This window comes from Ctenopharyngodon idella, chromosome 5 (genome assembly GCF_019924925.1).
Source record: "Ctenopharyngodon idella isolate HZGC_01 chromosome 5, HZGC01, whole genome shotgun sequence".
NCBI lineage: Eukaryota > Metazoa > Chordata > Actinopteri > Cypriniformes > Xenocyprididae > Ctenopharyngodon > Ctenopharyngodon idella.
In genome coordinates, this window is record NC_067224.1 from 12,962,308 (window position 1) to 12,983,490 (window position 21,183).

The following is a 21,183-nucleotide window of genomic DNA, read 5'->3' on the forward strand; positions in this document are numbered from 1 at the left end:
CTTATAGAAAATTAAGAAAAATACTTCTTAAATGGCATCATTGGAAAAACTTTTTTGCTGGCACCTTTTTTTTTAAGAGTAGACTATATGCTGTAGATCCAGTAGTTAAATCAGTAACTTCCTTCTCTATGCACATCTGAGTTTGACATCACAACAACAAGATTAACAGAACAAAAAAAAAAAAAAAAAAAAACTCAGACGAAACAAAATTTGGATGGCTTTTATTTGATGCTTTCCAAGACTTACAGACATGACATATTTTCTTTCCAGTGTTTTGACAGTTGCCATTTAGAGTTCCAATTTCATTCAGCAATCTTTGCAGCTTCGGTTCACCCAGAGAGGATGTGCTTGATGAAGGATGTGTAGTTAATGCAGCCGTTGGCGTCTTCTTGTCCAGCCATCAGACGGTCCACCTCATCTTCTGTCATTTTCTCCCCAAGTGTTGCCAAGACATGACGGAGCTCAGCACCCATCACTGTTCCATTTCCTTCTTTGTCAAAGACTCTCAGACCCTCAACAAAGTCCTCAAATGTCCCCTGGTCTTTGGCTCTTGAGATATGCTGCAGCATGGGCAGAAACGTCTCAAAGTCCAGGTATTTGGCGTTCATTTCTTCAGCCTTGGGCTTCCCCAGCACGGTCAGCACGTCAGCATTGGTAGGGTTGTGACCCAGGGCCCTCATCACTTCTCCACACTGGGCATACCTTATCTTCATCTCGCCCGTTGGCGTCTCATCAAAGAGAGTGAAGGCGTCCTTGAACTCTTCAATCTGGTCAGCGGTAAATTCCAGCGGGATACTCTTCAGGTCCAGCTCGGGCTCTTTGGGTGTCTCTGGAACCGGGGCAGGAGCTGGGGCTTCTTCTTTCTTTGGCTCCGGTTTTTTAGGCTCTGGTTTCTTGGGTTCAACTTTTTTCGGGGCCATAATGCCAATGCTGAGAGTGGAGATGGGAAAAGCTGGGAAATGTGTTGTAAGAGCCCCTGTTGGGCTTTTATACTGATATGTCAGAGTGTGTGATAAGGCTTATCAGCACTGGAATAGTGGCAGACTATATAAGGAAATGAACTGGAAAAGACTTGAGTGCTGCTCATACCTTGTTTAAATGCTTTTGTCCAGTAGATAAGACCAGACCAACGACCCCTTTACCCTAGTAAAATTAACAAATTCCTTAAATGTTCTTAAATGGCCAGCCAGTAGATTATTTTTCAGCTTTTTATCAACAGGAAAGCTTACACAGGAACAGTAATTGTTCACCTAAAAATGAAAATTTGGTTATTCACATATGATAACTTTATGTGAGGAACATATCCAGATGCAAGTCATTATTTACTGATAATGTTCACTTCCAGGTTGTTGACCACTGTGTGGCTGTGTCCGTAATCGCATACTCTCTTGAGTAGGTCCTTATTTTGAATTAGTAATTACTTCACAACCTCTAAAATAGTATGCTCTATATAGTGTGAGTGTGTGTAGTATGAATGTATCTAGACATACTACATTCGCTATGCTGTCATTATCATGTGACCTATGCGTCGCTTCACTGCCATTCACAAATCCTCTCCCGTGGCCTCATGGGATAGTAAAGTGTCCATCTCGCCAGCAGAAGGCTGCGTCCCAAATGGCACACTTCATGTGCACTTTCGGTCTTGTGGACTTACTTGGCTGCTGCGTGCGTGTGTCCATTAAGTCCACGAGACCGTAGGGTGTCCCATTCATCGTTTTAGGTTTCAGAAGGGTGCTTGCGAGTGCCCCCTTTGCGGCCACTATGCGCCCTCGATGCGCACTTCTGCTGAGCCCGCAAGCGTGCGAGCTACACAAATGACTTCTACCCGGCAGTCAAAGCGGCATTACGTCACGAAAGTGCGGACTCAGAGGAAGACCGTGAGGGTTTAGGGTGCCATTTGGGACCAGGCCGAAGTAGGTCATCTGGGTACTTTTTGCCTACTCTTTTATAAGTACTTAATTCGGACATACTAATTTTGTCACAAACTGTTTTTCACCTATACTATATAGTAGGGTAGTATATGATTTCGGATGCAGCCATGACTGGATTGAGTCACTGAGTAAGTTGAACTTGAGAAGTGGATCAGTTTGATTCTGTTCTGTTTTGTTAAAGGGATAGTTTACCCAAAAATGAATATTCTGTCATAATTTACTTTATTTTGAAGAATATTGGTAACCAAACAGTTGATGGGCCCCATTGACTTCCATAGTATGGGAAAAATACTATAGAAATTCAATGGGGCTCATCAACTGTTTGGTTACTGACACTCTTCAAAATATCTTTTTTTTTGTTGTTGTTGTTCAGCAGAAGAAAGAAATTCATGCAGGTTTGGAACAACTTGAGGGGGAGTAAATGATGACAGAATTGTCATTTTTGGGTGAACTCTCCCTTTAACTAGATCAACCAAAAAGATTAGACTAAAAATAATTATTTGCTAATGAATCAGACATTGCTTCTACTTTCATAATCATTCCAAAGATAGCTACATAGGGTGAATGTCAAGAGTTTCAGAAAATACCGACTAAGCTATCCAACCTTTTAAATGATGATAAAGTTTTCATTTGTGGGTGAAACCCACTAACTAACCAAACAGTTTTGGTTTGATCATTTACTTTCATTGTATGGACAAAAAGCAGTGTGACATCTCTCAAAATATCATCTGAAAAAAGAAAGTGTGCAAAGAACATAATTATCAATATATATATATATCTATATCTATATCTATATATATATATTATTAATGATAATAAATAAATAAATAAATTAAAAATTAAAAGAGCATTGTAGTCTCAGCGACATTTTAGTGGAAAAGTTAAAGAACTTTAAAGCGTATCAGACTTTTAGAGTAGAGAAACATACCAAGATTTTAGTGTTCAGTGATATAACTCTGTTCAGGCTCTAATCAGCATCCAATGGCAAACTAAATATGTTAGTATGAACATGAAGGAAGAGATCTTCTGAACAATATTCAGAACACAGTGCATTTATTTCATATGATGCAGTATTCAAAGTTGTACATTAAAAACCTGTATTTTACGCAAGCATGGAGGAGTGTCCAACCCGTGCCACTAAGAGCTGCAAGTAATTTGCCAGGTGGGTGATAAGCGTGGATCTATTCTGAGAGCCAGCACATACCATCACTCCGTCACAGTGATGCTGTTTGTAACACAGTATTTTAAGCACACTTAGCACAAAAGAAAGATACCATTTTCTTTTTATGGTAAATGTTATTTAGTCTAGTTTAAAGCGTACTCAAAGCTCTTGCTTTTCCAAGCATTTTTTATTAAAGACTTTTTTCTTTGTTAATCAATTACAAAACGTAAAAATTCATATTATTAATTTGTTAAAATGGAATAAGTGGGTATTGTTGTCAATGGCTATGAAATAACTTTCCAACCAGTAAGGCTATTGAACAAATTATTTTTAAAGAATAGAAGTCTGCCATCTAGTGGCTCAAATGTGAATCTTTTGGCCAGAAAATGTCCATCTACAAAGCAAAGTGCGTGTAGTGATTTTATTGCTATTAAATGATACTTAACTTCACTACTTGTTTTTCCATTATGTATCATCTTTCAATAATTGTATTTCCATACTCCTCAGTATTTAAAGTAACAGCGTTTTGGCACTTTGTCAAGGTCTGTCAGCAAGGGCAGAAAGTCTGTGTTCACTGAGGTCCCACTGTGAGAAAGTGCCACAGCTGGATTGAACATGTATTAATGAGAACACAGCCTGAAGACACGTCTGTAGCATCTCTTTTTTTGTCTCTGTCCAATGTGTTAATACTGTGACTAAGATGAAACCATGTCCTCAGAACAGCAGAAACACTGTTAATCAGTAATCATTTAATCCATTTCGATGTTTGTTGTAGAAATAGGTGAGGTAATTTGTTTGAAAACAGTTGATATTGTTATTGTATTTGACATTGATATTGTATTACACTTTGGTGCATTTTTTAACAACTCACATTATTTCTGGCTTGACCTCTAAATTTACACATTAATAATATCAAGTCAAAAAAACATTAAAATTCAGAAACAAAAACTGAAAATGTTGGAAAAAAGGTTATGCTCTAAAGTCATTCTTATTAAATTACTGCAAAAGTTGTACAGAGAAAATTCACAGTGAAATACAAATAGAGGCAACAACATAAGTGTCCTTGACTTTGACCCTCGAGTTTATTGATGAAAAATAGCGGAAAAGGAACATTTGGCGGGCTGCTTTTAAAATACATTTAGGATTTAATGGGAGCAGCTGTGGGTTTGGATGTGTAGACGGCCCTTTAAAGATCCTCAGTACTGCTCTGCAGAGAGAAAAGAAATTTTATGAAGCAAAAACAATTTTTTAAAACACAAATTATAGAAAATAGTGTAACTTTTATTCAAAACCTACTGCATTTGTTTCACTAGGGAACAATCTTTCCTCTACAATGGCACAAATGTCTGTGAAAATATCGTCTTCTTCTCGATCTGCATCAACCTGACCAAGAAGAGTGAGACAGAATTGTGTTTGACAGCTTAAAAGAGGAGTTTTTATTATTGTTATTCAACCAATGCCTGTAATCATCCATAGAACAGCATATGCTGTTAAAACCAGATGAATTCAACAGTTAACATAAAAATAAGCAAAGAACATCATCTTACCCTTACAATAAGTCCTCTCTCCTGGTAGTACTTGGCTATGAGTGTGATATTGTGTTTGAAAGTATCTAGTCTCTTCTCAATAGCATGAGTATTGTCATCGGGACGGCCCTGCTGGGACGCTCTTTTTTCTAAACGCTGCCGGAGTTGCTGATTAGAGCAGGCAAGCAAGATCACCAAGTCTGGAGAGCCAATCTGTGGACCCATGAGTGTTATATACTGTACATCAAACACTGCCATAACATACTAAGACATACAGTACATTATGTAGGTTATAAACAGTATAGACAAGGGGTGTCCAATCCTACTCCTGGTATTAGCTCCAACCCCAATTAAACACACCTGAACCAGCAAATCAAGGTCTTACTAGGCATACTAGGCCTTGTTTACATCTGGTATTAAGATGTGTTATGGTCACAAGTCACAATACAGGTGTAAATGGGTCTAAAACGTTTTGAGCTTATCCACTTTTGACCACTTCCAGAGGTAGTCAAAAAATGCATTTGATCAGACTGCTTTCGTAGTGTAGACTCTTATGTGGTTTAATGTGTTCGAACATGCCTACTGACCTAATGCGTAAACATTATGGGAAGCGGGCTAGCCAGATGGGATTTAAACTTTGTCGGCTGAAGACCCAAGTTTGGTTTGAAAAACGAAAAATGTACCAAGCACAATGTTCTCTCACCATTCCTGATTTCTAACCTGTCTTGCTGCTATCAGAGCAGAAGCAAAAGCTGCTGCTCTCTGTGTGTTTTTCCGTTCTCTCTGTGTGCGTTTGTGGTGTAAATTGCGTGAGATTTTTTGTTCATTAGATCAAAAGATCTGAAAAAAAACCCCCATATATTTACCTGCCCATATACCCTTCACTCGAAAAAATCAGGACAGAAGTGGTGGACAAAAGAGACGTATTAAAATACCAGGTGTAAATGGGTATATGTCTCCCTGTTCTACTTGTGATCCGGTCGACCACAACGCATCTTAATACCAGGTGTAAACAAGGCCCTAGAAACTTGCAGGCAGATGTATTGAGGCAAGTTGGAGCTAAACTTTCCAGGACGGTGGCCCTCCAAGAGCAGGTTTGGACACCCCTGGTATAGACCATCAGAATGAATATCTGACCTGCTCCTCAAATGTGAATGCCTGTGAGATCTCTCTAGGGAATCCATCCACAATGAATCCTTTAGCATCCTGCTTCTTGATAAACTGATGTTTTAGCTCTTCAATAGTCGTCTCCTAAAGGATAACATGTCAGAACAAGACTAAGGTGACAAGCATGAGGTGTCCTTCTTCATTTAATATTGTAAGTGCACTACTCAAAAGTTTGAGACATTATTTGATCAGTAAAACAGTAATATTGTAAAATATTATTACAATTTAAAAGAACTGTTTTCTATTTTAATACATTTTAAAATTTAATATATCAGCATTATTACTCATCTTCAGTGTCACATGATCCTTCAGAAATCATTCTGATATGCCCAAGAATCATTTCTTACTATTATTAACCCCTTAGCATTCCTGTAAAATTTGCCTAAATTGCCTAAAAAAGGTATACCAAAGTAAATTGCATGCTGTTCTTGAACCATTTGGAGTATATGCATGGTTTTAGTCTCTTTTGAAAGGTATGTGGAACGCTAACAGGTTAATGTTGAAAACAGTCGTACAGGATATACGCTTTTGTGGAAATTGTGATACAGTTCCATTTTTTCAGGATTCTCTGATGAATAAAAAGTTCAAAGGCATTTATTTGAAATAGAAATATTTTGTAACATTATCAATGCTTTTATTTTGCTGAATAAAAGTTACTTACCTACCCCAAACCTTTGAACAGTAGTTTATGTAAAAATCGGCAACAATCAAGCAGGTGTAATTACACCATAGCTGCAAAAATGCACATAGTTGGTGGTCAAATTTCCAAACCTGAGGTGCCAGTTCTCCATTGGCAATGATCTGAGCAATCAGCTCCCATTTCCTGTCACTGGGGGCATGATGCAGCAACTGGTTCCTTAAAATTTCCCCCACGGACACGTGTTCGAAATCATAGCGATGTGCAATTTTAGCTGTCTGAGTCCCCTTCCCACTGCCGGGTCCACCTGGAAAATATTATAGTAAATCCCACTTTACATCACAGAAACAGCACAATGGAAATGTTCATTTCAAATTAATTAAAGGGTTAGTTATATATTCACCCTCATGTTGTCCTAAACTCTTAAGACTTTCCTTTATCTTCGGAACACAAATTAAGATATTTTTGATGAAATCCGAGGGTTTCTAAAGCACACATAGGCTGCAACGTCATTGCACCTTTTGAGGTCCAGAAAGGTACTAAAGACATTGTTAAAATAGTCAACGTGACTACAGTGGTTCAACCTTAATGTTATGAAGCGATGAATATACTTTTTGTGCACAAAAACAAAACAAAAGTAACGACTTTATTTAACAATTTGAACTGTCATTTGCAGTTGAGGTTTTGAATGCAGTTCAGTGCTTCTGTGTTTATGTCCGAACGCCAGCTCAGTACTGGCCGACGCTGTTCACGTGAGCAGCACGACGCATGTGTGTGATGCTGATGCAGGAGCCGGCCAATAATGAGTCAGCCTTCTGGCATAGAACATGGAAGCGCTAAACTGTGTTCACTACGTAAACTGTGTATGACAGCAGTTCAAATCGTTGAGTCTTTATTTTTGTTTTTGCACACAAAAAGTATTCTCGTCGCTTCATAACATTAAGGTTGAACCACTGTAGTCACGTTGACTATTTTAACCCTGTCTGTAGTACCTTTCTGGACCTCAAATGGTCTGCCTATGCGTGGTTCAGAAACCCTCGTATTTCATCAAAAATATCTTTATTAATTTATGTTCCGAAGATGAACAAAGGTCTTATGTGTTTGGGACGACATGAGGGTGAGTACTTACAGTTTTTTTCAACTGCTTACACTCATTTTTAAACTTTGTCTCTTTTTTTAAAAACTTTACACACAAATCCAAGAATTACACACACAAAATGCAAAATGCCTCACATCTCTTGCAAAATGAAGCACTGCATTCAAAATATCACAAACACATCTCAAAAGCAAACAGTTGTCTTACTTTGCAAACACATTTGCCATAATATTCTATTTTTGGATATATCATATACACACAGTTATTCAAAACCTAAAGCTCTTCTTTCATGAGCTCCTGTGTACATTTCTGTAAAAGATTGAAAGTAATTGGTAGAGAGATGTTGAAAATTCATGGTAAGCATGAAAGCAAGATTAAAACCAAACTATTTTTTTTTTTTTTTTTTACTGTAAGCATGTGTGGTTGTGAATACAGTATTACACAGTACGAAAGAAAAAAAATACATCAACCATGTGTAGTTGGACAAAAAAAAAAAAAAAAATAGCAACCAAAAAAAAAATAGCATAATTTTGAAACAGGTGAATATTCCAAAGGAATGTGTGTCCTGGTAGGGGACCAAATGTCCCCACAAGTATAGTAATACCAGTGCATTTTGACTTTGTGGGGACATTTTTTTACAGTAGGTCCCTATGAGGAAACAAGCTTATCCATAAATCATCTGAAAATCTAAAATAGCAGAATGTTTTCTGTCATGGGTAGGTCTAGTGGTAGGGTTAGTGTAGGGAGATAGAATATACGGTTTGTACAGTATAAAAACCATTACGCCTATGGAATGTCCCCACATGGAAACCCAACATGTGTTTGTTTTGTGTGTGTTTGTTGGTGGGCGAGATGGTTGGGTGTATCTAGGCTCCATCTCTCCTCCTGGATGGGTCCGGCCACAATACTTCATCCACGTCACATGCTATGTTCTCTCTTGCGTATCCAACCTTGTATGGAGGCAGCGTCAGTGTCTCCACATGCCTCCTCCATTGCCTGGAGAAGTGTTATGTTGACATAGGGATGACGATCATGCACTTTCCAGCACCATGTGGAGAAAAAATCCTCAATAGGGTTTAGAAATTATGAATATGGAAGCAAGTAGACAACAGAAAAGTTGTTCAAAACCTATAACTTGACCTTTGGCTTATTTATTGGCCTATTCTAAAGACATGATTGGATGGTGTTAAGTAAAGCAATAAGTGTTTGCACATGTGAGGAGTTAGTGTGAGGCACTGATGAATTAGTGTGGCATTTTAATTGGTTGTGTTTGAAAAAGGAAATCAAGATACTTCCTGTTAGATTTTTGTGTGTTACATAGAGAATTGTGTGTTGTGTTTTGCAAAAAGTGTTTTATGAAATTGAAAAATTAGTCAAAGGCCAAGAATTAGTGTATGGTTTTGCAGATTTGGCGTGTGGTTCTGGTGTTTGAGTGTCAGGTTTCAGAAATTGTGTGACAAGTAAGGATTTTGTGTGTAAGCAGTTGAAAAAAACTGTAATGACAGAAATTTCATTTTTGGGTGAACTAACCCTTTAATGTCAAGGTCTACTGAATTTGGAAGTTGGAATTTAGATGATGAATTCAGAAAAAGATTACTGAAACTGCCTGAAGATGACCAGCTGACAGTGATGACCACTTACCTATGATGAATATGATGTGCGGTCGTGGTTTAGATGGGTCAAAGACATCATATTCCTGTATAAGCCCTGAGGACTCTGTCATATCTGAGTCACTTTCTATGGAGAACTGGGCTTGAATTGGTGGCAGCCTATCATATCGACGGTAAGGCCCGGGGCCAGGACCAGGACCACCATCTGTGGAATGAAACGGATTACATTCATCGGTTCTGTATGACCTCAGATGCATTCTTAAGGCCAATTCACACCACGTGTGAATCAGTAAAATGAGAAAACTGCTAAAAAGCCACTGCAACTAAAATAAAAATGTGTCATTTTAAAGTTTATCCATCATGTGCTCAACTATTTTATTTCTAGCTAAGATAACATGCCTTCAAATTGGCTAAATTACCGAGTTTGCAGGGGGCTTTCTTCCCCTGTGCCGGGGTGATTGGTGGTAGAGGTTTTCGATCAGGTGTGATGAAAGTGTCCCAGGCCACACATTCAGGACCTCCAAGGTCTCGTGTTTTCTGCAGGCAGCTCTCTAAGAATGTCAAAGGGTCCTCAGGCCTGTGGTACATCAGCCCTGTTAACATGCTCTGTGAGAGCACACAGAGAAATCATATAATTGTGTTATATGAAATGCTTATTTGACATGAGTGTTTCACAAATATGAATCTCTATTTCTTTTAAAGTGTACAATTCCAGTACATCTATTTGTATAAATGACTTCTTTCATCATATGTCAAAATTTTATACAATATGACTGACAATTGTGGCTTTTGAGTTATCAATCATAGTCTTTCCTTGCTTTTTTACCTCAAAACAAAGAAGAACATGAGCACATTTTTCGTTTATTAGCCAAACTCAGTTAAATGATTTCTGAATGGTAAGACAGAGAATAACATCTAGGGGGAGAAAATAACAATTGCAAATTGTTGTTCTATTCATCCCACACGTGTTAGCAGTTCATACTCTGAGCCATTCAGAGGAAAAGGGAATGGAAAATCTGAGCTCTAAATAATCAGCTGTTTGCTTCTTTTGATGCAAATAAAACTGCTTGAGAATTTACATCTCAATCCTCACGGGTATCAAACAGCTAAAGACATTCAACCGCTGAATAAAGGAACAGTGTCCGAACAGAAACAAAACAAAAGGCTGCATTTGCCAAAGGTATCAGTTTAATAATAGACCACAGCATTTTTAAGGACTAATGCAGTATCCATTGGCGAAAGAGCATTAAAAACAAACTAAGCTTACACTGTAAAAAGTAGCAACCTGCTAATGTCACCTACTTAAACTATATTCTTTTAATTTTGTTGCTGTAACCTAACATATTTAGGTTCATTCAATGATGTTCAATAATGTTTCTGATGTGAATAAAATGAATGAATTTAAAACTAACCATATAAAGGATACTGTTTCATAGTTGATATGAATATGTCTAAAATTTCTAAGTTATCAACATGATCAAAACTGTGCTGAAAAACCTGTTGTACACAATCTACTACATGCCTTCTGTCATTTATACTTTACTGATTTTTATGAAGTAAAATATTTCAAGACAAACACTTACTGGACTAAAACAACTTAGCTTTACTTGATTATCCATACATCATTTTTTTAGAAAAATCATGTTAAAATGCGAGTATTAAATATGATACATCTGTCACAGACACGCCAGGCTCTACACTCTCACAGACACAGCGCACGTCATCACCAGAATATTAATCACTCACACCTGCAGCTCATCAGCACCCTCATCACCAGCAGCACAAAAGGCTCACATTCTCACTCAGTCACTGTCCGGTCTCGTTTGCACATGGTACTCACCACTCTGCTTACCTCAAGGACTCCTTCGAAGATACTTACCTGTCTCCTGTGTGTTCCCTCGACTCCTCGTTGTCTCCTCGTCTCCCGTGAGTTCATCTGTGTCTGCTCAAGCTCCAAGTCTGTCATCCGTCTGCCAATCCTGCAAAACCAAGACAAGTATCAGTTCCTCATCAATACCTGCCAACGCATTAACCTGTCTTCACTCACCTGCACTCTGTCAGCATTCTGGTTGCTCAATAAACTTTAATACCTGTATTCCTGTGTCGCTGTCCCCTTCTGTATACGTAACAGAAGACCGGACCACACCACCGAGCACCAGAATGAGCACCCAGGACCCTTTCCAGGAGCTCGTGGATGCCCTGCGCCGAGCACTCACCGCTAAACCGCTAGCATCTGCACCAGCGAGCACTTCCGCATCCACCACCGCTTCTCCTTCACCACCTGCCGTCGCCAGTCCCATGGCTCAACCGGCGCCCTTCTCTGGTTCGGCGGAGGATTGCAACGGATTCCTTTTGCAATGTACGCTGGTCCTGGAGATGCAACCGCACCTGTACCCCAACGACCGCGCCAAGATCGCTTTCATAATCTCTCAACTAGAGGGCAAGCCTCTTCGCTGGGCTGAACTGCTGTGGTCACAAAAAAATCCCATCACACAGTCTCTCTCCAGTTTCATCGCTCACTTCAAGGAAGTTTTTGGAAGGCCTGCCTGGGATTCCTCAATCGGTGAGCAACTTTATCAACTCAAACAAGGTTCAATGTCCGTTAACGATTATGCCCTCCAGTTCAGAACCCTCGCTGCATCTAGTGGCTGGAATGAGCAAGCCCTCATAACCACATATCGTCAAGGGCTGGATCCACGCGTGCGGTTGCATCTCGCTGCATACGAGGATTCCATCTGGCTCGAACGGTTTATCCAACTCTCCATCCGCTTCGCCACTCGTATGCAGTCGTGTCTTGAAGAACACCAGGGCCAGTCGTTGTTCCCATCGTCACTCCGCCGACCAGAATCCGTCAGCTCTCCAGAACCAGCCAACGAACCCATGCAAGTGGAGAATACTTGTCTGTCTTCGGCTGAGCGGCAGAGGCGGCTGACCCAGAATTTGTGTCTATACTGTGGATTATCTGGGCATTACATCTCCGAATGCCCCACTCGCCCAGCTCGTCCAATGGTGAGTGTCATCGTTCCTTCTCTCAATAAGATGAAACCACTCACCACTGTAGCAAACCTTACTGCTGCCGGTTTGTCTCTTCCAGTTAGTGCCCTCCTCGATTCTGGGTCAGCCGGCAACTTCATCTCCGGTGCCCTCTGCCGCCAGCTACGCCTCAAGACAACAGCCACGCCGACGACTTACGAGATCCACTCGGTAACTGGGAAACCCCTTAGCCGTAGACAAGTTCGTCTCAGTGCGGGACCCATCCAACTTCAAGTCGGCGTCCTACACGTCGAACAACTCCATCTGCTGGTTCTGGAGGAATCCACCTCTGACGTGATTTTAGGGCACCCGTGGTTGGAGCAGCATAATCCTGTCATCTCCTGGAGAACTGGGGAGATCCTGAAGTGGGGTGACAATTGTTTCCTGGACTGTTTTCCCAAGTTTCCCGTTCCAAGCCCTCCTCACATTGAAAATCTACCAGTCTGCGCCACGTCCATCGAGAGCCCCCTTGAAAACCGTTCCGTGGACATTCCCCAATGTTACTCCCACTTCAGTGATGTCTTCTGCCCCAAGAAAGCCTCCACGCTGCCTCCACACCGGCCATGGGACTGTGCCATCGATCTGCTGCCAGGTGAGCCAGTGCCCAAAGAAAGATCTACTCACTTTTCATCCCGGAGGAGAAGGCCATGGAGGAATACATCCAAGAGGCTCTGTCACAAGGCTACATCCGTCCATCTACTTCCCCTGCTGCTTCCAGCTTCTTCTTCGTGGCTAAAAAGGACGGAGGCTTGCGGCCCTGCATTGATTACAGAGCACTTAACAAAATAACTGTGAAGTTCCGCTATCCACTTCCTCTCGTCCCATCCGCGCTCGAACACCTCCGGGGTGCCACTGTGTTCACCAAGTTGGACCTCCGCAGCGCGTACAACCTCATCCGGATACGTGAGGAGGAAGAGTGGAAGACCGCATTTGTGACCCCTACTGGCCACTACGAGTACTTGGTCATGCCGTATGGATTGGTCAACGCCCCCTCCGTATTCCAGGATTTCATCCATGAGGTGCTCCGGGAGTTCCTCCACAAGTCAGTCCTGGTCTACATCGACGACATCCTGATTTACTCCTGGAGCATGGCCGACCATCGCTGCCACGTTGCGGAGGTCCTGCAACGCGAAGGTGCTAAACATCCGTTCACAGTGTTAACTGACCATAAAAACCTGGAGTATCTTCATGAAGCAAGAAGACTTAACCCCCGCCAAGCACGTTGGGCTCTGTTTTTCACTCGCTTCAACTTCTCCATCTCCTACCGTCCAGGGTCTAAGAACGTGAAAGCAGACGCCCTCTCTCGCCTCCATGGTCCCAATGAACCCTCAGACACGCCTGAACCTATCCTACCTGAGAAGCTCTTCGTAAGCCCCATCCTCTGGTCTGAGGAGACCCTTCCTGAGCCCAATGCCTCCACCAACGCTCCGCCAGGTTGCCCCCCTGGTTTGCTCTACATCACTTGGACACGCCGCACTCCCCTCATCCACGCATCTCACACGTCACTGGGCACTGGCCACCCGGGGGTCAATGAAACCCTCTCGCTGCTGAAAGAGCGCTTCTGGTGGCCAAACATGGCATCAGACGTCAGAAGGTACGTGCAGGGATGCAAGGAATGCGCCATCTCAAAAAGTCCCCGACACCTTCCCTCCGGTAAACTCCAGCCTCTGCCCGTTCCCAATCGCCCTTGGTCACACCTAGGAGTGGATTTTATCACCGACCTCCCTGTCTCGGATAACTGTACCTGCATCCTAGTTGTCGTTGACAGATTCTCCAAATCATGTCGTCTGATTCCCTTAAGGGGACTACCCACGGCCATGGAGACTGCTGAGCTAATGTTTAACAACGTCTTCAGATATTATGGAATTCCGGAGGACATCGTGTCAGATAGAGGGCCCCAGTTTATCTCCAGGGTCTGGAAGGCCTTCTTCACCCTCCTAGGTGTGACCGTCAGCCTAGGTGTGACGGGCAGACGGAGCGGAAGGTTCAAGAGATCGGCCGCTTCCTCCGTACCTTCTGCCACGGCCACCAGGACTCTTGGAACCAGTTCCTGGGTTGGGCCGAGTAAGCCCAAAACTCCCTGCGACAGCCTACCACCGGACTCACCCCGTTTCAATGCGTACTCGGCTACCAACCCCCACTGTTCCCCTGGTCAGGAGAGCCCTCAGACGTACCTGCGGTCGACTACTGGTTCCGAGAGAGCGAGAGGGTCTGGGACTCCGCTCACCATCAGCTCCAACGAGCCCTACGCAGGCGCAGGATGACAGCCAACCTTCGACGCTCCAACGCCCCCAACTACCAGCCAGGACAGAAGGTTTGGCTGTCCACAAGGGACATCAGAATGTGCCTGCCCTGTAGGAAACTGAGTCCCAGATTCATTGGCCCCTTCACCATCCTGCGGCAGATCAACCCTGTCACCTACCAACTCCAGCTCCCACCTGAATATAAAATTCACCCCACTTTCCACGTCTCTTTGTTGAAGCCTCACCATCCCTCTGTTTCTGTCTCCACAGAGCCTGGCGCAGCCGAGGAACCTCCCCTTCCTATCATCGTGGACGATGGAGCTGCTTACTGGGACTGGGACTCAAGCTCAAGCTCAAGCTCCAAGTCTGTCATCCGTCTGCCAATCCTGCAAAACCAAGACAAGTATCAGTTCCTCATCAATACCTGACAATGCATTAACCTGTCTTCACTCACCTGCACTCTGTCAGCATTCTGGTTGCTCAATAAACTTTAATACCTGTATTCCTGTGTCGCTGTCCCCTTCTGTATACGTAACATCAGGCTATTGAGGAATGTTTATTTGTACATAAATAAAGAGCTTTAGTAAGCATTATAAATCATTTAAATATCATCTAAGACATATTATTGGGAGATATAGAGTAATAACTGATATGTATATGCATTTTATGTAAGTAATCTGCTATACTGTTATAAAGATCTCATTGATTTACAAGCTATCAGAATTTCATTTTAATTTCTGGCCATATAAATATCAGCAACTGCACCAAATTGCATACTTTTACTCAGGGCATCTGAATAAAATTGTTTTTGTCACCCTCCTCCTCTTGCACTGTATATATATATAAAAAAAACATTGTAAATAATACAGAATTTCTTTACAGTAGTTTTCTTTTAAATTATATTCAAAACTCTGACAAATTACAGTAATTCTCATTTTATACAAGAAAATTACTGTATTATTTGTACAGTATTTTGTTCTGTTTTCTTAAATTATGTACAAATTTATGTAAAATTACAAGAAATAATCTGTAATGAAATATATATCTCATTATATTAAAGGTTAATGTCCATTCTAACTATATAATATTCTATGTAATGTTAAAGTAAATCTTGTTAGTTTATACAACCATGCATCTTAATCTTAATGTTATCTGATCACAATGTGCTTTTGGTATGTACATATCATATGGTCATTTCAATGCATGAAAAAGTGTGTATGAGAGAAACCCTATACTGAGACATTTAAAACTAGAAAAAGCAGAACATGGAGAAAAAGGTCTGAAAGTACTGGAATGTATCCCAGCATGCAAAACACACATTCAAATATTTAGAATCCTCAATTTGTCAAATGTGCATGTCTTTGTATTATGAAAAGAGCTTGCTGGGAAGTGACAGTACTAATACTGTCAGTAGTAACACTGAAAACAGAAAAAAAAATACTGTATAAATAATACAAATGAGAATTACTGAGTCAGAGTTTTGAATATCATTTAAAAGAAAAATACTGTAAAAAAAAAAAAATAATAATAATAATAATTCTGTATAATTTGGATGTGAGTACTAACCACTGAGCCATCATGCTGCTGCAAGCACTACTGTATTGAAATGAATGACAATACATGCATTATCAAACTCTTCAATTATAGTTGAATTAGTTGGACAACAAGGCCAACGGTGTTCACGACAAAACATAGCTGTGGCTTAGCACCAATCCATATACACATTGTCTTTACTTATGAATAACTAAAATGCAATACAGACTGTCAATTTCTACCTTGAGAAGTTCAACATTTTAAGTTTACATTGTCCCATATCATGAATGTTATAATGGCCTAACCACTGCAGTAAACAGCTTGAAGTATGCTGTTAAATAAAAGTCTGTAGACAAATTGTAACTTGTATGCAATTGTAAGGCAGTGTTTGCAAATAAGTGTTACTGTGGACAGTGGATTAACCAACAGGTTGTGTAACACTGCAATATACAGTAAAGGGCCAGATACAGAAAATGCCACAGTTGTGCATGCACAGCTGGCATTTAGGCATAAGAGTTGGTCTAACTAAAGGTCATGGATTTATTAAAATGCAAAAGGGTCATTACTGGTCATGTGAATGTAACTCTAAGTCACGAGTATCCAAACCTGTATGCACACACACACACACACACACACACACACACACACACACACACACACACTGTTGCAGTGATTTTGCCAAGTCATGATCCTGAATCAACATATTTTGTTAATCCTGGAACAACATTCCTGTCTGAAAACACAGTCCTAACCCTATCTCTACCCCTAAACCTAACCCTAACTTAACCCTAAAATCAGAGGGAAATGAATAACGAATAACACAGATGTAGAAGCACCTAACCCTAGTTGTAAGCATATGTTAAAACACCATTCAAGCCTTCAAATAAAAAGACACATTTGTAATCTTTCAATTAAAAAAAAAAAAAAATCTATAGTTGCAATGCTATTTGCTGTCTCTTATTGGTAATCTGACTGTAATCCATGAATCTGGCAAATGACATCTGTGAGTGCCTTTTACTAGTCAAGTTTAAATACGTCTGTTGGTGTGGGCATGTGCTGCTGTTTGACATCTGCAGTACTACTTCAGTCATAGTATGTAGTACTACAGAAGGATCCAGCGATTACTGGAAATTTGGAGGAGGATTGCTCTTTATCTGCTGTGTCTGTCACTTCTGGTGCAGAATCATGGACCTTTTGTTCTCTGTTTTGATTTTACTTACACTTTTTTTTTTTTTTTTTTTTTTAGCAAGGATTCTGAATTAAAAGACAATGTAATGTTTGTCCACATATATTATCAGAGCTATATGGAGCCCACAGGGGTCAGTAGAATATTGTTGAAAACAATATAAAACTGATTTGAAAAATACAAAGCTAACAGCAAACAGCACAGTTTGTTCCTTTCTCCACCTGTTTCAAAGGTAAAATCATGATTTCATCATGATAGTAACCCTAACTGAAAAGATGGAGAAATGCCATTTTTAGTTTTTCAATTCCTCCAGGGACTGTGAAGAACTGTTTGTGAAGAATTTGTTGATAATGTAAATTTGCATCTGAATAGTAAAACGGTTTTAGAATCAATAGTGGTGTGAAATAGGGACAATCTTGTAGATGTACCAGTTTTGTATTTCTTCAGTTTTAAGATGAGAATATTTCATTCAACTTTACATTTTGATGAAACGGTTCTACTGTTAAAGGGTTAGTTTACCCAAAAATGAAAATTCTGTAATTTATTACTCACCCTCGTGTATTTCCACATCTGTAAGACCTTCATTCATCTTTGGGAAACTAATTAAGATCTCTTTGATGAAGTCAAAGAGGTTTCTGTCTCTCCATAGAGATCCAACGCAACTACCTCTCCAAAGTCCAGAAAAGTAGGAAAACGACATCATTAAAGTACTTCATGTGACTCCAGTGGCTTAAACTCAATTTTATGAAGCGTCGTGAGTGCTTTGTGCAAAAAAAACAAAAACAAACATAATTTACCACTTTATTTACAAAAATATTGATCTGCAAAGGTCCATGATTCACGAAAGCTTCACATGCACGCGTGTTGTGTTCAGACTCGCGCGTCAACTCAACGCACATGCGCGAGTGTTCACGAGAGCATCACGACACATGCGTTTTGTGTTCACGCAAGAACTGGCATTGTTGCGTGAACACGCTTTTGATAATGTTATTTTGTAAATAAAGTGGTAAGTGTTTTTTGCACAAGCAAATCACTCAGGTTGCTTCATAAAATTGAGTTTAAGTCACTGGAGTCACATGTAGTACTTTAATGATGTCTTTTCCCTACCTTTTTGGACCTTGGAGTGGCAGTTGTGTTGGATCTCTATGGAGAGACAGAAACCTCTCAGATTTCATCAAAAAGATTTTAATTTGTGTTCCGGAGATGAACGAAGGTCTTATGTTTGTGGAACGACACGAGGGTGAGTAATAAATAACAGAATTTTCATTTTTGGGTGAACTAACCCTTTAATCAGTACAGTATTTTAAATGCTAAATGTTTTTCATTTAAAATGTGTACTGTATTTATTCAAAAACATAATTATTAAATTCAGTTTTATACAGCATTTGTACAGACTTTTTATTTTGTCTTCCAAAATAAAACTGTTCATTTGTAATCTGTAAAATAACAGTGTTTCTCTGCAGAACTTTTAGTACTGTCAATTTATTGAAGGTGTTTGATCGTAATAATCTAGGAAAAATCTGTAAAATAACGGTGTTTTTACACTGTAAAAAAAAAAAAATCACAAACGGTCAAATGACTGGCAGCAGTAGCTGCCAAACAAAAACCAAAATATTAAAATAAAATATCTCAATTCAGATAAACAGCACAAACAATAATTTTACAGGAATTAGAGAAAAATCTGTAAAACAACAGTGTTTTTCTCTAAAACCTTTAATGGAAATTTCTGTAAAATTATTGTTTTTGCACTTTATCTGAATTAAAATATTTTACTTTCATTTTACGGTTTTTGTTTGGCAGCCGCTGCTGACAGTCATTTGACTGTTTTTTTAAACAATGTTTGAGCTCCATTTTCATACTGTATGAGCCTTATGCGAACCTGATGTATATGATATACTGTATCATATATACCATATGATACATTAGGCTCGCATTTGTGGCTCAAATATTACTCAACAAAAAAACTCTTGCAAACTTTTTTTATATATTTTGTCAAATTCAGTATATTTTGTCTGGTTTAAAAAAAATAATAATTTCGAAAATTTTAGGTTAACTTTTTTTCAATGTTAAGTCAGTTTAATGGCAACTGCTGAGACTGAAATACAGTAAAAACCAAGTTTTTAATTAAGTTAATGCAAAGCAATACAAGGGGGAAAAAAATATTTTATTGGAAAATAAACTTTCATAGGAATAATGTCAGCAACTTTGCTCTAATGACTTTAAATAATAGTTTAAATATCAAGTTAACTACTTTACTTCCACTTTTCCAAACCGTCCTTGCACTAAATGCAGTATCTTTATGTGCATGCGGTCACCCGATCGAGGAGTTTCAGAGATGTATATCTGGTATGCAGATGAACAGAAACCTGCGTGTTTGCATTCCTCAGTGAGCTGCGAGTTCAGGCACATGCAAAGTATATGACTGTTTCAGTCCTTCTTTCCCCCTCGCTCTCCATTGCCCACATTTCCTGAGTCACAAGTAAATATAAAGTATAGCCTGTTGCCTTGGTGACAGCCAAAGTGTTGATGTGCTGAAACTCATGTTTACAACCTTCACTTTTTGTGCCCTGCAATTCCTTATAGCCTATATAGTATCAATTTGGAGCTGGAAAGCTTGTCAGAAGTGTGTGCTATGATCCTCCATGGACACAGTATTTTGTATGCAACTACATATCTCCCACACAAGCACTTGTTGACGCTGTCTGAGGACAGTCTTCCCTCTTGCTTACAAGCTTGAGACCCTCTGCTTTGCCATTACAGCACCCTACTTGAGGATCACCATAGAGACACTTTCAAGTATCTAATTTACCATGTAATTGTGCATGCTAAATAGATACAGAGTTTTTGATTAATTCATGCTATCAGTTCAAATCTGATGTACAGCTTTAGTGAGGCCCGTTTCCCTATAGATTCTTGATGTAAAGAGTGTTGATAGTAGAAATAGGTAACTACCATCTACAGTTATCATTTATCATATTCTCTGAAGAACTCTGAGAAGAAGAACTGAAAGGTGCATATTAAGAATGAATATGCTCACCTTGAAAACACAGACTACAGAATCAGAATTCAGACAGTCAGATGTTTCCAGATGTGTTATTCTTGCTGTATTAATATTATAAATACATTTCAAGGCTTCTCCTGTAGGTGATTCTTACCTCAAAAAGGTGTGGGATCTGTCGTTTGGAGAGGTAATCCTTCGCGTCGTTTGTGTTCATTCTTTTCGGTTATCCAGAACAGCGTTTGTAAGTCAGAGCAGCAGCTGTGTCTTGTCTATCTGCTCATCTGTTGCGTTTAACACTCAGAGCAGCTGTGCTGTCTTGCACCATCTCATTTGTCTGTTCTCCGCTGCTTTGACGCCGATGACCTCCGGCGATGTTTCTATTCAACAGCAGTCACGCTCATGAATGCTGTGCTCAAAGTGACCCTTAGCAACGCCGCGTACTCGCGAGTAATAGTCTAATCGATATCAAGTAGCCTATCTTTTGGTGGCGATAGCGCAATACAAAAAGTGATTTATCAGATGTCTTAATAGACAATAACTATTTTTTGTGTTTGATGTGACAACATTTTAAAAGTAATATGATTTGATAAAATATAACCTAACCCTCTAGCACAGATAGTTTTTTAAAGATTGCTGATTTTTTTTTTTTTTTTTTTTTTTTAAATTAAACAATTGGGATATATTTATGAGAAGTAGTAGCCTACGCTAAATCTTTAAACAATATGTATACACATATATACACACATTCACGGAATGAGTTACGATCAGTGGTTACAACAGACGTCCAGTTCCCAGCATGCTTTGCTTCTGACTCTTAAAGGAGAGTAAATGTTAAAATTAAGTGTTATTTCAGGTGTTTTGCTCAATATTAATATAGGAGGAGATCTGTTAGTGTGTAATGTTCTATTTTTATGGAATTTATAAAAGGTTTTCTGGTATGTGTGAATTTTTGGGGTTACCATTGTGTTGAAGAGTAGAGCCTGTGGTTACGTTGAAGATTGGCTACACGATATTATGATTACAAATAAAACTATTTAAATTAAAAGAAGTGATGTCAG

The 21,183-nt window shown here is 39.7% G+C and overlaps 2 protein-coding genes across 5 annotated transcripts; both read right to left on the reverse strand.

The window, feature by feature from the left end:
• Positions 1-205: 205 nt before the first annotated feature.
• On the reverse strand, positions 206-968 carry cmlc1 (cardiac myosin light chain-1). The gene has a single exon (XM_051893841.1). It carries the CDS (start codon positions 918-920, stop codon positions 330-332), a length of 591 nt encoding a protein of 196 aa, XP_051749801.1. The 5' UTR covers positions 921-968; the 3' UTR covers positions 206-329.
• A 3,183-nt stretch (positions 969-4,151) lies between these two features.
• On the reverse strand, positions 4,152-20,968 carry ak5l (adenylate kinase 5, like). Of its 4 annotated transcripts, XM_051893816.1 has the most exons (10): positions 11,177-11,345; positions 11,009-11,108; positions 9,549-9,735; positions 9,161-9,334; positions 8,470-8,556; positions 6,558-6,730; positions 5,757-5,870; positions 4,641-4,832; positions 4,390-4,476; positions 4,152-4,300 (listed from the first exon to the last, which is right to left on the reverse strand). In XM_051893816.1, exons 1-10 carry the CDS (start codon positions 11,191-11,193, stop codon positions 4,280-4,282), a joined length of 1,152 nt encoding a protein of 383 aa, XP_051749776.1. In that variant the 5' UTR covers positions 11,194-11,345; the 3' UTR covers positions 4,152-4,279. The 4 variants fall into 4 exon arrangements, with proteins under 4 accessions (XP_051749776.1, XP_051749777.1, XP_051749779.1 ...); XM_051893817.1 differs by lacking the exons at positions 11,009-11,108; positions 11,177-11,345 and adding an exon at positions 20,280-20,968; XM_051893819.1 differs by lacking the exons at positions 8,470-8,556; positions 11,177-11,345 and adding an exon at positions 14,903-14,958.
• Positions 20,969-21,183: the final 215 nt, after the last annotated feature.